Consider the following 15,282-nt stretch of genomic DNA (forward strand, 5'->3'; position numbering starts at 1 on the left):
GAGGACCAAGCTCAAAATCAAATCAGCAACCCACCTGAATTATTTGCTACATGAATGTTTTTGGGACTACCTGCAGCTGACTAAGCATGTCTCTCTTAGTGGAAGCTCTAATATAATCTTGCCTCTAAAGCTTACTCAAAGTAACAGATACTTTTCCACCATGTGGATGTGCCTCAATATGCTGTGTGAAGCTCAGTAGTTCCATTTATCCCTTCTGCTTTTCACGGCAATGTGACACTGTTCAGGCTGTGCAAACAGCATCCTTGGGTACTTTGAGATAAAAGAGAGGCAGGAAGTAAACATAATCATCCCCTCTCCTTATGAGATGTATCATTCCCTGTTTTGTTTAGTTCCTTAGTCACATCTTCTTTGGTTACTAGGATGCTGAATACTCCTATAAAATGTTTTGAGTTGGGGAAGACATTGTCTTATACGATTTATGCAACTTCCATAGCTAAAGAAGAAAGTGGTTGTTTATTCTTGCAAAAAAAAAAAAAAAAAACACAACATCCAGTAGACTATCAATTCAGAAGCATGACCAGAACATTGTTTATCTACTCCTACCTGCTAAAACACAGGCATAAAGCTAGCATGCAGTTACCAAAACCTTCCTATTTCCCTCAGTGAATCATAAAGCAGAATATGTAATTGTAAGAGAGAGCATAAATGAGAAATAATCTGTTACTTTCAGTGAGCCTTGGATTGGGCTCTGAATCACATCAACCTCTTAATTTCCACAGAAATAGTCCTCACAATAGATGGCCAGTTACTTTAAAAACAAAACTAATGTGACGTTATTCAACAGGTACGCGTCGATTGTTGCCTTATCGATAAACCACATTCTAATGCCCTTTTAAAAAACAGTAATCAGTAATGTGTTTTATGTTGCATGTATAGATGCATAAGTCAACAGTCTAGAAAAGCTATTCATTGGCCTTCCTGGGATAAGTCACTGTAAACGTGCATGGAAGGCAGACATAACACAATGCTGTATCACAACTACTTCATAAACTGTTGCTTACTTGAGGGTGGAAAAGTTAAAGGGCTTTGAGATACTGGCTTCTGGGCTTTCGCTGGTTGGAGCTGAGATTCACTGAAGTCTTTTTCCTCTTGATTGGGTGCTGCAGATGTTCCCATAGGCTTTTCCCGGCCAACTAAAACAATAAAATGTAAATTCTGTCATGAGCTACAAACCATTTGCTTTTTCCTGCTTGGAAGCTTCACATACATTCAGTGACAAATGCTAATAACAGATCTCACAATTGTTCAACACAGTGGACATCATTGAAATCTTTTCTCTATGTATTGCACAGGCACTAGCAATAGGCTTTTATATTTAGTAGCTTGACACAAAAAGTGGAAAAAAAATCTGGCATACCAATAAAAGTCCTTTTACTGCTTTGAAAATCTAAGTAACTATTTAACATGGATGTATGAACAAAATGACTAGTTAAAATGCATTCTTCCCAAGAATAAACCTCTCCACCCTCCTGGTGTTTCCTTTAAGAGTGAACACTGAAATGAAAAATGCTAGAGGCCATTTCTGATAACAAAGTAGCAAACAGACAATCTTGGTTGCTCTCATAGAAAATATTTGCTCCCTTCATCTTCCTTTTACTGAGCAACACGGATTCAGGAGAACTGAAGCCTATAACAAAGAAACATTTAGCTTCATTTTAATGGCATCAGTAAGCCCTGCTTTGTTGAGAATTTCCATTGAAAAGACTGTTCTTCTGAAAAGCAACAAAGAAAAATATACCTTCCTCATTTCTACAAGGACACAGTGACCAAAATACTCTTGTCACCTTGCAGCAAGTAGGGACTGAATGGAGGGATGCCATTACAGTGACTTTCATAATGCTTCTATATGTCTCGGTAACAATATACATAGAACAATTAATAATAAGACCAGTTGTAAGATGAGAAGATCAAGCTCATTCAAGATGAGTTTGTTCTGCTTGTGCCTGGCAAAAATCTGACTGAATTCTTCAATTTCAAACTGATGTCCAGTTTAGCTTTTTCATGAGATGTTTCATTTCTTGATCTCTGTAGCTATGTCCACCAGATAAGAACACAAGTGCTGTAATTCCCCTGTTTCATGCAGTTATAATCGAAGTCAGCTGGCTGTGTTTGGTAAATAATTGTCCAACAAATTAAAAACCTCATTCCCCTTCAGGAGAAAAGACCAGCACACAATCCAGTTGCCACGATCCAGAGTGTGCAGAGAGCTAATTTCTGAGTCCTGGTTAGTTGACTAGAACAGGTCAGCTCCCTAGTGAGGAAGATTTTTGACTGCAATAGCTCTCAAATCTGACTATGGGACAGAAGAATCACATAATGAATAACTAGCAAAAAAAAAAATTTATTTCTTCTGCATCATTTATTGTTATAAAAAGAAAGAAACATAGAAAAAGTAATTAAGTATGTGGGAGAAATTCAGTGTGCGTACAGTAAGTTTTTCACCCTTAAAATTACTCAAAGAGAACAAGGAAAATTGTGTAAATTTAGCTTTTACACTTTTGCTTTGAATTTTTTCAGTTAGAAACACTACTCACTAAAGCAAACTGTACAATATTAAGAAATCACATACATTTGATGACCTGTGGGTAGAAAAAAATGTTCCTCTCTCCAGTGTCAATGACTGGCTTAGTCTGGCCATCTGGCAGGAGACCAACATATATCCCTTTATGTTGCACTGATTCTAGACTTACAGATCCAGTTTCCAAATTCTTCTCAATTCTAAAGTGACAGTATTCATCACCTGTGCCCTAAGAAATTGAAAACAAAAACATGAATTCAACAATTGAACTGATGTTGCTAGGCAAGTTGGATGTTTTTAAGAGTTAAATATTACTACCTTCTAATAACATTTCAGCTTTATTTTAGGTTCTTCATAATGCTGCATTATTACACACACACATGCACAGACATACCTGCACCTTATTCCTTTTTATTTCTTTGTGACCAGAAAGTCTAATCTCATAATTTGAGTGAGTAAGTAAGTGAAAGACCACATATGAAAGCATTTTGATTTATGTTAGAATTTAGGCAAAGTCTAGGATACATTCAAAGGACTTCCCCATTTAAACAACTTTCAGAGGGTTAGAGAATGTGAAAATACCTATTTTGGAAAACAGAGTATATTTATATACAAATTGGTACATTGCACAATTTGCTAATGCTACACAATGTAACATCTATTAAATATATTGTTACTCTTTTCATCAACTGCAATTATTAACATTTTTTCTCCATTTCATAGCACTTACAATATTAATTTCAAAGCCTTTACACAATCAAAGCCTCAATAGACCTCTACACCATGCTGTTTAATAGCGATAAATTAGCATGTCTCTTGATTTTCAAGCACACAGGACCACACACAAATGTAGCAGTCACAGTAACATGGGCTGAGACATCAAAGTTTCCTGTGTTTTCAGAATATTCTTCTGGCCAGTACCAGATAAAGACTATAAAAATCCCAATTTAACATGTCTCAGAGAGAAGAGTACTCACTCTCATATATTACACTTTTAACCTCAAAATACACGAACTGCTAGAGAGAAACATACAAGCTGTACATTAAATACTCCTTTTTATCCAGACCTCCTAATCCATTGGTGAAGGCACTGCTGAAAAAGTAAGCCTGTATTCAAAATATGGTTCAAATATCTTAATCTCTGATCAAACTGTATTGGAGTCAATGACAAAGGTCTCATGGACCTGACATCTGAGTTCTTACACAGCTCTATTTCATACTCACATGGGTGAAACTCCCAAATCAAAATTATGTGAGAATATGAGATATTTTAACTTGGATGAACAGACTCACGTTGCAAGCCAGTGCAGTATGCAGTTGCTTACTTCTTAATGACCCTTTAGTGGGATTTATCATCAATTTATTTAGATTCAATACCACTTTAAGCTCCTGAACATGTTTGTGTTCTCACATATTCAAAACAATTATATCAGTTCATATCAGCAAACAGTCATAGGATCAGTAAACATTGAGTCTAATGAGCAAATACTGGTGTCTCATTCTCCTTTTTGCTCTCAGATGTAAATCTGCAATAGTTAAACTCTTACCAGATAGAGAATGTTATGGGTCCCAAAATCCAAATATTTCAACCATCCCCCAATCTGAGTTTAGTTATTACTAAATGTACAGGCTACTGGTGAGGTATTTGAAGAATAAACTCTATGTGGTTGCCTGATGAATTAAAAAAACAAACCAAAACAAAAACAGGTTCTTCATTTCAGACAAAACCATCATTTGTAAAAGCTGGGACGCCAACATTGCTGCAACAATTTCCAAACTCACACCAGTCTAACTGTGGTTGTTTAATAAAAATCAAATTAACACAACAGAGTTTTGACAGTCACCAGCTCTCTAGCAACACATGAATTTTAACTACATCCACATTCTGAGTAATTTAAACATATAATCAGATCTTTACAGTCAAGTGTCAAATAGACATGACAGCGTCTCTTGCCATATCTTTCTATCTTTCCTTGGGCAAATGAAGGAAAAGATCTGAGAATTTTTAAATCTGAACAATGTTTTATCCAATTTTTATCCAAGCAAGTAAAAAAAGATTCTCTCCTATCACTGACGATTTAACTCAAACTGTCTCCACAGGGAAATACAAACAAGAAATGCTTACTGTTCCATTACACTGGTCATCTTTGATCTTCAGATACATCCTTGGGTTTCTCACACTTTCAAACATGCAGAGTCCAGAGCCAATTTTATGCACCTTCCAGTAGGATTCTGACTGCTGCAGACCTGCTCCACTGCAGCTACCATCAGGTCTAAGGGACAGAGCCTGGCAGAGGCTTGTGTTGAGCAGAATGATGGCACCATGGTGAAACACACCCTTCAGATCAGAGACAAGAAGTCCTTTGTGAATAGCACAGTTTTTCTCCATATTAAACTTTGATATTGATAGTGTTCACACTGCTTTATTTCAAGCAATTATTCATGCATAAAACATAAAATAGTGAGTCCCAAGTAATTCAAATATATCTCCAGTCTTCGAATATTTGCTGCTTTCTGTGCAGACACTAACATAAATAGTGGAAAGCCTTCCCTACTCCACAGCTTCCCTACTTTTTGTTGATCAGCAGCACAAGCACAACATCCAGAGCACAAGGATTGCAGCAAATTAAGGAGCTTATCTCTTTTTACTTTCTCTCTTTTTGAGTAATTTCCCATGCAATTCTCCTATATGTACCTCCCTTCCTACTTTTCGAAGCTTGGCTACAAAGTTGAGACACGCTTCTTGTCTGTGTTATAGCCCACCCCAGTAGGTATACCAGCTGCAGTACTGGCACCTCTCGCCCCAGGAGAGTGGTAAAGCGAAACTTGGCAAGTGCCGCCTACCTGTTAAGCTGTAGTTTAGCTCCACCTGGTGGATCACTCTTTTAGTTTGCAATCCCCCGACATTTGATTCGAAATCTGCTTTATTACAGAAAATTTTAGAAGGGTCTTCTTAATTTCCCTCTGCCCACCTTACCTTGACATGCACAACAAATTCTTTGGAAAGTCCAGCATATCCTGTTGTTTCATCAGCTACTTTGCCATGAAGATTGAAAGTGACGGTGTGACCTGGGCTCCTGGCTGATTCAAGAATGGCACAACCATTTGGTTGAAGGTGAACACAGAGCTCACAGCATGCTTTGTCTTTGCTCTAGCATAGTGAAAGTAGGAATAATAAGTTATATGAACTATATGGCAAAATCCTAAACAAAGAGTATTACAATATAGGTTCTGTATTCTTTGAGTTTCCACAGTACTACCACTCAAGTGTGAAAACATCTTTATATTTTTCAGATTTTCAGTTCTAATACTTAAGTCCTAAAATTGTAGACTTTATGGAACTTCAGAGCACAGAAACAGTTCATTTTAAAGTGACACAGATCTGAAAATAACATGAAAGATACCAGGGTGCCTCAATTGGAGAAGGATTTAGAGTAGCAGAAGTGTAAGACTGACATAGCCAGGAAATGAACCACAGGAACTCTGCCACCAGCCCTCCTCCTTTTGCCTCTGTGTTTGTGTTAAACACTCAGGGAGTCAGAAGTTTTACGTGAAAGAGTAAAGAAACTTGCTATCCATGCTTGCCTGTTCAGGTTTTAATTCTATGTGCTCCCATTATATAAAAGACACAGTATACAAAACATATTTAAATATTTTATCAACTCCATCATTATTCTCATTTTTAAACAAAACTAGGTTTCAAATGGCTATAAAATGCTAATAATCAGCCCAATAATTTAAAAGACTTCTAGCTCACATCATCTAACATTTTTCCAGCACGTTTAGGACTTCAAAGAATCAATATTTCCAGGGAAAATTTTCATTTCCAAGGCACTTTCTGAAGAAAAAGCTTCATACTCAAAAAAACCCTATCAGATTCAATATACCTTTAAAAGTAAAGGAAAAAATGTGTGGATTTCTGAAGTGGTTGTGAAACAAGTGAGCCAGTATGTCCTCAGAGTATAATTAAACATGTACCATAAATTGCAACTTTTGTATTGCCTTTTTGTTTTACATTTACCTATCTTCATTCTAAGGACCTCAGAAAGTTTTAAATGACAACTTTTTCTACATTTCCTGGGAAAAGGAACATCTTACACAACTAAATATAACAAAATTGAGATTCACATTTTCCACAGGTTGCTCGAAATCATAAAGGGTGTCAGCAGCAAAGCAGAAAAGAGAAAGTTCAAATTTAAGTACCCACTAAATAATCTCTCTGTAGTGAGGTATACTGCAATGTGACAGATTGCAAGGGATTCTCTGTGTCAGAGTTACACTAATGAACACGAGCATCAGAAAGTCCTGCAAGGAGGTCTCACAGTTTGCATGGCAGCCTGACACTAGCCCCACTGAAAAACCTAACTCTACTGAGAATACTCTATTCCCACCAATGCTAATGCACATCATGTAAAAGAGGAGTGGGACCAGCTTTGAGTATTAAATTATCGATTGGATAAATAAAGGGAAGAAGAACATGAAAATGTGACAGGGAAACATCTTTGCTCACCAGGAGAAGAGTTTTATAAAGAACTGACTTCTACAACTCCATTTGTCTACTTGTGTACTGCAAGTGCTGAGAAAGAAAGGCAATAGTAAGACTTTGAAGATGGGGGGAAACAAATCAAAGTGGGTCTGAACAAATGTGGAATATATTAGTTGGCTTATGACAGGCATGATACTTAGAAAAAGACACAAAGGAAAAAAGGACATTTAAAAATCAATCTTTAGAATTTACACTTAACAAAAAAAAAAAAAAAAAAGAAAAAAAAGAGGAGAGATAATAGGACATTCCAGGTACCTTGTCAGCATGTGGCAAGCCGATATAAATTACAGCTTGGAATGGCCTGCTATTCCTGCACCAGATCATTTAGTCTATTAAAAAATCTTACCAAAGAGTAAAAAGTAAACTGGAAGAAAACAAAGCCCTGTATCTAAATTCACCTGTTCATTGGCAATTTCCCAGGTTCAGTTCTGCAATTCTTAACTCTTTATCTGACTGGAAACACAATTATTTATTAGGTAGATTACAAAGAGCATTATTTTTAATCATGCAATGACATGTAATTATGAAGCAGAAATTAGTAACAGCATTTCCTACCTTTCCAATTACAAGGCCATTGACAAGAGCAAGAGCAAGACGTGGCATCTGATGACTGCTGAATATACATATATTTCTCCTTTTGACATTTACATCAAAAAGGCCTAAGAGTTAAATGAAAAAAATGATAGAAGTATGAAAGTATTTTAATTCATATTTGCATTTAATTACAATTGATGATTTATCATTTTCAAGGGAAAAGAATGAATGAATTGTTTAACTCAATAGATCAAAGAATCCTCTCATTCCTTCAGGAAAAGACATCTAGAGACTACTGTCTGTTTCACTGCCTTGAGGAGAAAAACCCTGAGAGCTAATGATAAGACACAAATTTTTTTTATTGGTGTATATGTTTAAAAAAAATCCATAAAAAGGAGCTGAGGACTCCAGCATAATGAACTGGGCTATAGCAATGAATGTACATGATAAATAACAGATGATGTAGGGAATATAAAGCTCTCAGGTAGGAAAAGAGAATTCATTTCCTCTATATCCACAGCAGAATTTGTAAAGCAAATCTCACAGCATAGCTCATGGCTTCTAAAATTTTAAATCTGGCCAATTTTCCAAACAATTACCTATTATAGCTACAAAATTCTGATGAAAACTAAAGTAGCGCGATTTTTATTGCTCCCAGCAGCAACACCTCATATTTTTAAACTGTTCTACCAGAACGTTATGTTGCCTATTTGTAAGATGCAGCTGCCTCTGAAGGAGTCCATAATGTTAAGATTTTCAGAGTGTCATTGGGAACATAAGAATCATGCAGCCAAAGGTTATTGTGCCCATTGGGATGATGCCACAAATCATAAAATACAGACGGGGCTTCCAGTCCTTGGGACAAGATAGGGAGGACACAACTGTCATAATGGGTCTCTGCTTTCAGAGACAGATAAAGCTTCCTGAGAAATTAAAACACCCTAGACCAAATCATCATCTGATATGTCATCACCACTTTGAAGGCCTTTGAGTTATATTGCTTTAGACTTGCTGAAGACAATTAAACAGTTCTACCAGTATCTGAAATGCAGAGTTTTATATTAGGAAAGATAGGTGGATAATTTATGCCAGAGGACTTTATTCCAAAGCATACACAAGAAAGCAGAGCCCTTAAATGAAAATTTAAACAACCTTCCCAAGTCAGTGCTTGTGGACTTCTGTTGCACGTGACTATTCTAGAGGTTTTGTAAATTTCTCTACAAATAACTAAAACAAATCTGAAAGAAGTTAAGGAAGAAAAATGTTGTTCTGAAGGCACAAGAGTTGCATGATAAGTGTCCGCACTCATTTTGTACTTATGTTCGTTTTTTACTCTGAACTGTAAAAAAAGAATGCATGGTTATTCCTGTATCTCCAACTCTGATCCTCTGATATCAGGGCAGCTTGTTCAGAAATATCAAGCTTTTTTTGATTATCAGTTTAATTCCTAATCATTAGTAAATCCTTGGGAGATTGCAGATCACACTACTCATTTTTCTGGCTTCCAATCTAAATTTATCAACAGTCAGTTTATACCAGTTTTGTTTTGAGTTTTCTAATATATTTAATTATATTTATCATCTTTACTGATATTTATTAGTTGTGCATCAGATTTTACACTTGAACAATTATATATATTATTAATTTAAAATTGTGGAGATAACACTCATTAATTTCACATCTAACATGTAAAAATGTACCCAAAAGGTACAGAATGCAATAAAAATGTCATATTTGTGTCTGAAAAATACCATTTCAAATGCATTAATTTATAGAAAGGACAGTGCACGTAGATGAAAATCATTAAAATTCTGCAGTGTGAACTTGAATTCTGTATGTTAGAAGATTATGAACTCTGTGATATCTAAATGATCTAATTTGCCTAAACCAAATCAGATACAATCCATCAGTTGAAGATGCAGCATTTAAGAGCAGCAAAATGTGCTTACTGCGTCAGTACAGATTAGAGACCAAATTCCTACAAGCAGGTAGCTTGTTCTGTCACCAAGTAATTCACAGTTGTGATCCTAAATGGATCTCCTTGGAGGAAGGACACTACCATGCTGTGCAACTGCTTTCAGGCATTTGAGACACTTGAAAATCCTAAAGCCACAGATAGAAGATTTGAGTTACTCGGTATTTGAGTCACCAAATGCTTTGAACTCCAGCACCAAAACTGCTGTCTAATAAGAGCTTTAGTAAAACAGAACACCACCAACTTTCAATATTACTGATCTCCCATATTATACATTTGAATTTTCCGGTGCAGCTTTTCCATGTGCTTTTATAGGCTACTTTAAGGAGTATTTATTACACTGTTCTCCATGCACTCTGGTGTGTCCCAAAAAATTCTGTTCTATCACTTCCAAAAAGGTGTGTGTAAGGTCTCTGGGAAGATGTTGGAAAGGCTGAGCTGCTCAGTCTCTGCAAAGGTAACTAACAAAAATATGTGTGCCTAATATGATATGTGTTATAGTTAAGTGTTAGCAACACAGTAGGATGGAAGCTGATAAAGAGGAGGAACTGGAAGAGTGCCATTAAAAGCAATGACAAGGATGGAACAACATGAATTTATGCATATGCATATACATATACATGACATATGTATCTATGCACACTCTCTATTAATGAACTATACCTGAAAATTTGAACTTGTTAGCTTAGATGGATTTAGTTACAAAGGACTATAAGCTGTCCTTGCCATAGCAGTTCCATGGGAGCACTAAACTGCAGATGACAAAATACTTCTACTTGGTAAGGGAAAGCCAGTGAGAAGATAACGTATGTGATTTTTTTGGTGTGCTTTATATGTAAACGAAGCATATAATTTCTGAGTTATTATAGCCATTAATACATGTAAATATTTTAAGTAAAGAAAATGTTTAGTATAATTATCTAGTCTTATTTATTACAGGAATCACTATAGGAGATCACAGTGAACTACGAAGTGCTCCTTTCCTGTATCTTTTATGCACACATCCACATGAAAAATACTTTACCATATTTGTTTTTCTTGTCACCAAGAGCATCAACGCTGCTATCTGGACTGAGGCAAATGAAGCCACGGGTAAGCCTGTTGTAAAACTGAAGTGTATTGCCTTTCTGAAATTTCCACTTTTCGGCAGCCCACTAGTTTTGTAAACAAGCAGAAAAGACTTATAAGAAGATAATACACAGGAATTTGACATACATAAGAACAACTGACCTGATTTCATGCAAAGCATAATTTGAATGGTTTAAATAAATAATAAAAAGGTATATTCTTACAGTTTCTTCTCTCTTAAGTTCCAGCTCTTGTCCTGTACAGATAAAAAACATGTCATTAATTTACAGAGCATCCTCATTCCATTTGACACAGTTGCAATGAGGCTGGGTCCTCCTTCCCAAAAATTTTCACTTACTTCCTGGAAATGTGCTGGCATCTGTCACAAACAGTTCTCTAACAATATTGCCATCATCCTGCCCTTGGTCCAGCCACCTAGAAACCAGAACCCATTTCAGTAATATAACCTTCACTGCCAATTCCCAGAATGCTGTACATATGGCACTTGCATACTGATACTTCCTGTTGTATCAAAGTCTCAAAGCTGACAAACAGAAATAAATACAAAAATGTGGCTTTTGACTAAAATGTTTTGGTTTTATTTGTTCTTGATGAAACTTCCTGGACTGAGATACCAGGGCCTAAACCAATTATTACAAATCAGAGAATTCATATTGATCCCAAATCAATAATAAAAGATGCAGTGGTCATCATGATTGCTCTTCCTGTCTGCAAGAAGGCTACAGCAGGATGCAAATTTCCAAAACTGGAAATCCCTATACAGGGAGACAAATCCAACATTGGCAACACTTTTACCATGTCTGAACTATACTTTTACAATGTCATTGTACTTGCTTCACATACACTTCTGTAAGTTAAGTCTGACTCCATTTGAGTCAAAAGGATTCACACACTGTGAGAGCAAGGTCAGCAAGCTCCAACAATATCTAGTGTATACCCTGTATTTTTCTGCCCGAAATGGATTTGAACTCTCCCTAAATTATGTATGAAGCTAGCGTTATAGATCTCTTCATAGCAGTTCATCTCATCTAGAATACAGAATCAAAATTACGTCAGGTAAAGATGAGGTGCTGTATCTGATAGGCAGAAAGCCCTTATTCACACATAAATCAGTTTCAGTGTGCACATCGCTCACTCTGAGCTGTCTCAGGCAGTTATTTATTCACTCAGAGAAGTGAGAGGAGGAAATAGAATTGGGGTGCCACTGGCAAGCTGCAGCTAGATTCAAACGTGACTGGACTTTAAGATTCCTAATATTTGCACTGATCTTTATCAATTATAATTTTTCCATAAGGCGTTGAGAATTAATCAGGAGTAGATAAAATCAGAAATGAGCTACAGAACAGAAGATTCACAGCAGCAGCATCTGCAGGGGAAAAGGCAGGGAAGTTAGGATTGCTTCATATTACATTGCAGTTCAGTGACTGGCTGCAAGGCAAATGAGAAAAAGAGATGTGCTCAGGTAGCTGTGCTTGCAATAGCCATTTCACAAGATCTTAGAGTCTGATCCTGAGCTCATTGAACCCCAAGTTAATCTCCACACTAACTTCAGTGAAGTAGGATCAGTCTGCTAGAGAAACAGCAACCCAGTCTTCTGAAAAGCCTTTCATCAAGTGACATTGAAGACTAGATGGATCTGCTGATGTCAGATCCAAGGTGTTGGATATGTGGAATATGTCAAAAAGCACATCTTGAATAGTTCACAAGTGCAAGAATGCAAAGTTCCCAGGCAGAACTTTTTATTGCTTTTTCATTAGCTCAAATGCACTAGAGGTTTGGGGCAGGTATAACTCAGCTGTAAAAAGAATTGGACCCATTTCATCTCATTTTTTAGGAAACACATATTTCCCTTGACAGGACATTTCAGAAGAAAAATCATGGGTAATTACAAATTTATTAAAAATCTAACCCAAATGGAACACCACCAACCTGTGACAAAGGAAAGTATAATCCAAATCTGTTATAGGATCCTTGATTACAACTTTGTCCAGAAACCAGCCATTTCCTTAGAATAAATTACGAAAGAAAAAAGTTATTTCATGAGAGACAGATTTAATGAAGTCTGACTTCCTATAGCTTTCTTTCTTCTACTGGAACTGCAAAATCTGAAGCTCCTCTGCCAGTTTGCTACAGTCACCACCGCCCTGATGGGTGAAGATAGTACCTTCTCTAGGTACTGCAGAGCTTGCTCATGGGCCTGCAAGTTCCTAGGTCCCTCCCTGGCTGTCATGGCCCTGATTGCTGCACTTCATCCCCTCACTTAACATAGTCATTGTATGAGACTTGTTTTGCCAATCAAAATGTCAAGAAGATTAGATAGCAAACTATCATGGCTCAAAGTAAGTTGCTATGTTTTACAATATTTAGGCTCAAGAGCTTGATTAACAGGCCTCATGACTGCAAACAATTCAATGCATGTCTGCATATTCAATGTCTTATCACACAAACGCTCCCCCTCTTCACAGTTTTTCCATAGGGATTAGTAAAAAATGACAGAGTAGTAGCAAATGGTGTCCTTAACATAATGGTTGAGAGTATAGTGAAAGTGAACACAAAACATTTGAAATTTATGGTAATACAATAAGGTAGCTGTGTCACTTGAACAGTTTCCTTAGAAGCCTTTGTCTTTCACTTCTAGAATGTTCTCATACATTCAGTTTTGGAAATAAATATTGTATTTCAAAGACAAGGTTAATAACTGCAGTCAGGATTTAGTGACTATATAGATTTCTGACCTGATCCAAGACCATTGTGTCCTATAACAATCTTGTACAAATGTCCTAGGTGCACAGCTTCAACAGCAAAGATGTCAGTCTGTAATCAATCAAAGAAATTTCAGTCAAATCCAAACAGAAGAGCATTCTTCAGCCGTGAAATCCCAAAGACCCATAAAGCCATAGAACTCTACCAGCTAATAAAAAGGTAAGAACCAAGAGAGATAGGTTTCCTGAAATAAAAGAAGTAAATAAGCCTGATCACTTTGTTAATGGGAATAGTTCCATTCAGATGAATGGGGTCAGTCAGAAAAGAGAAACCTGCTGAAAGCTTAATTGGCTAAACAATTACAAATTACAGCAGATTTCAACATTAGAAATGCAGATATAAAATGTAAAGTTGCATTTTCTTTTCACTTATCAAGTCAAATTTTTAGAAGAATTAAAAACAAAAGTACACAGCTTCCTTATTTTTTAAATTAAAATTCTGACTTCCAAAAGCAGCGGTGTACCTTTAGAAAATATTTTTGGCTTAATTATGGCATTTAGGGGAAACATCAGAATGCAGTAGTTAGTTACCTCTTTTCTAATTGCACCTTGCCTGGGATAACCACCTGAGAGAGAAAAGCCAGCCAAACATATCAGAAAATGCTCTGTCTTTCACTTACTTGTCCTTTTAAAAATTTCTTGGATTTCTGTGACCTGAGCAGCTGTCTTGATCCTGTATCGCCTCTTTCTCCATAGGCAGAAATATAAACATCAGCCTCGGTTCCAGCATTCCACAGTTGTCCTGTTGTCACATGCACTTCATAGACAGTCACTGACAATAAAAGATGACAGCCTTTCATATCACAAACACTATTGTAGTTACAATAACATTTAGCTGTGAATGTGCTTGTAGAGTCCATATACATCTGTGTCAAGGGCAGTTAGAGTATAAAACCTTTAAAATCCTATTCAATAGTAAAATAATGTACAAAGTTGCTCTGGTGTTACATTTATGGTTTTTGTCCCAGACTGTCACTGTGGGGAATGCAAACAGAACTAAACCTTAAATGCACAATAGTATGTCTTCATCCTGCAGCATCATTTGAAATCATCAGAAAGCTGAAAAGTAAATAACATAAATCCAAGATTAGCCTCAGCATAAATGGTGAGATCAAAGCTATAACAAGCAACGGGAGCCATTAACATTTTGAACATACTGGTTAACCAAACAAGAGAAAAATTTAGAACCCCAGTTCTAGTTTGCTGGGACCTAAGAACTAAGAAACTTGCATTGTTTTGTTATTTTACTGATTCATGCATTAGGATAGTGTAAACTTACTCTATTACACTCCGTTGGAAATTCTTTAAAGGATGTAAATTTGAGAGAAAACCCCTAGGATTTAAATTCAATAAATTGGTTATTTAATAGAAATGGATAATGCAAACACAAATAACTTCAAAATCTAATGAAACTGGAGTAAAGACTATGATGCATAAAAAAGAATTGTGGTAAATGGCTCGATGTCCAGTTCGAAAACGGTAAGAAGTGGTGTCCCTCAGGGAAAGGTGTTGGGACCGGTCCTGTTCAACATCGTTGTCGGCGACATAGACAGTGGGATTGAGTCCGCCCTCAGCAAGTTTGCCGACGACACCAAGCTGTGTGGTTCGGTTGATATGCTGGAGGGAAGGGATGTCATCCAGAGGAACCTTGACACACTTGTGAGGTGGGCCGATGCCAACCTTATGAAGTTTAACCAAGCCAAGTGCAAGGTCCTACACATGGGTCAGGGCAATCCCAGGCACTGCTACAGATTGGGTGGAGAAGAGATTCAGAGCAGCCCTGCGGAGAAGGACTTGGGGGTGTTGGTTGATGAGAAGCTTAACATGAGCCGGCTTC

The 15,282-nt window shown here is 36.8% G+C and overlaps 1 protein-coding gene across 1 annotated transcript in view; it reads right to left on the reverse strand.

Annotated features, from left to right (window-relative positions):
- Positions 1-15,282, reverse strand: part of RP1 (RP1 axonemal microtubule associated) — a 193,036-nt gene that overhangs the window by 139,206 nt on the left and 38,548 nt on the right. Inside the window, 11 exon segments of the mRNA XM_032919831.1 lie at positions 1,023-1,154; positions 2,591-2,768; positions 4,665-4,877; positions 5,517-5,690; positions 7,641-7,744; positions 10,619-10,748; positions 10,887-10,918; positions 11,021-11,097; positions 12,613-12,688; positions 13,419-13,497; positions 14,066-14,217. Coding sequence (XP_032775722.1) covers positions 1,023-1,154; positions 2,591-2,768; positions 4,665-4,877; positions 5,517-5,690; positions 7,641-7,744; positions 10,619-10,748; positions 10,887-10,918; positions 11,021-11,097; positions 12,613-12,688; positions 13,419-13,497; positions 14,066-14,217 — 1,347 coding nt within the window.

This window comes from Strigops habroptila, chromosome 1, assembly GCF_004027225.2.
Source record: "Strigops habroptila isolate Jane chromosome 1, bStrHab1.2.pri, whole genome shotgun sequence".
In the NCBI taxonomy this organism is placed as follows: domain Eukaryota; kingdom Metazoa; phylum Chordata; class Aves; order Psittaciformes; family Psittacidae; genus Strigops; species Strigops habroptila.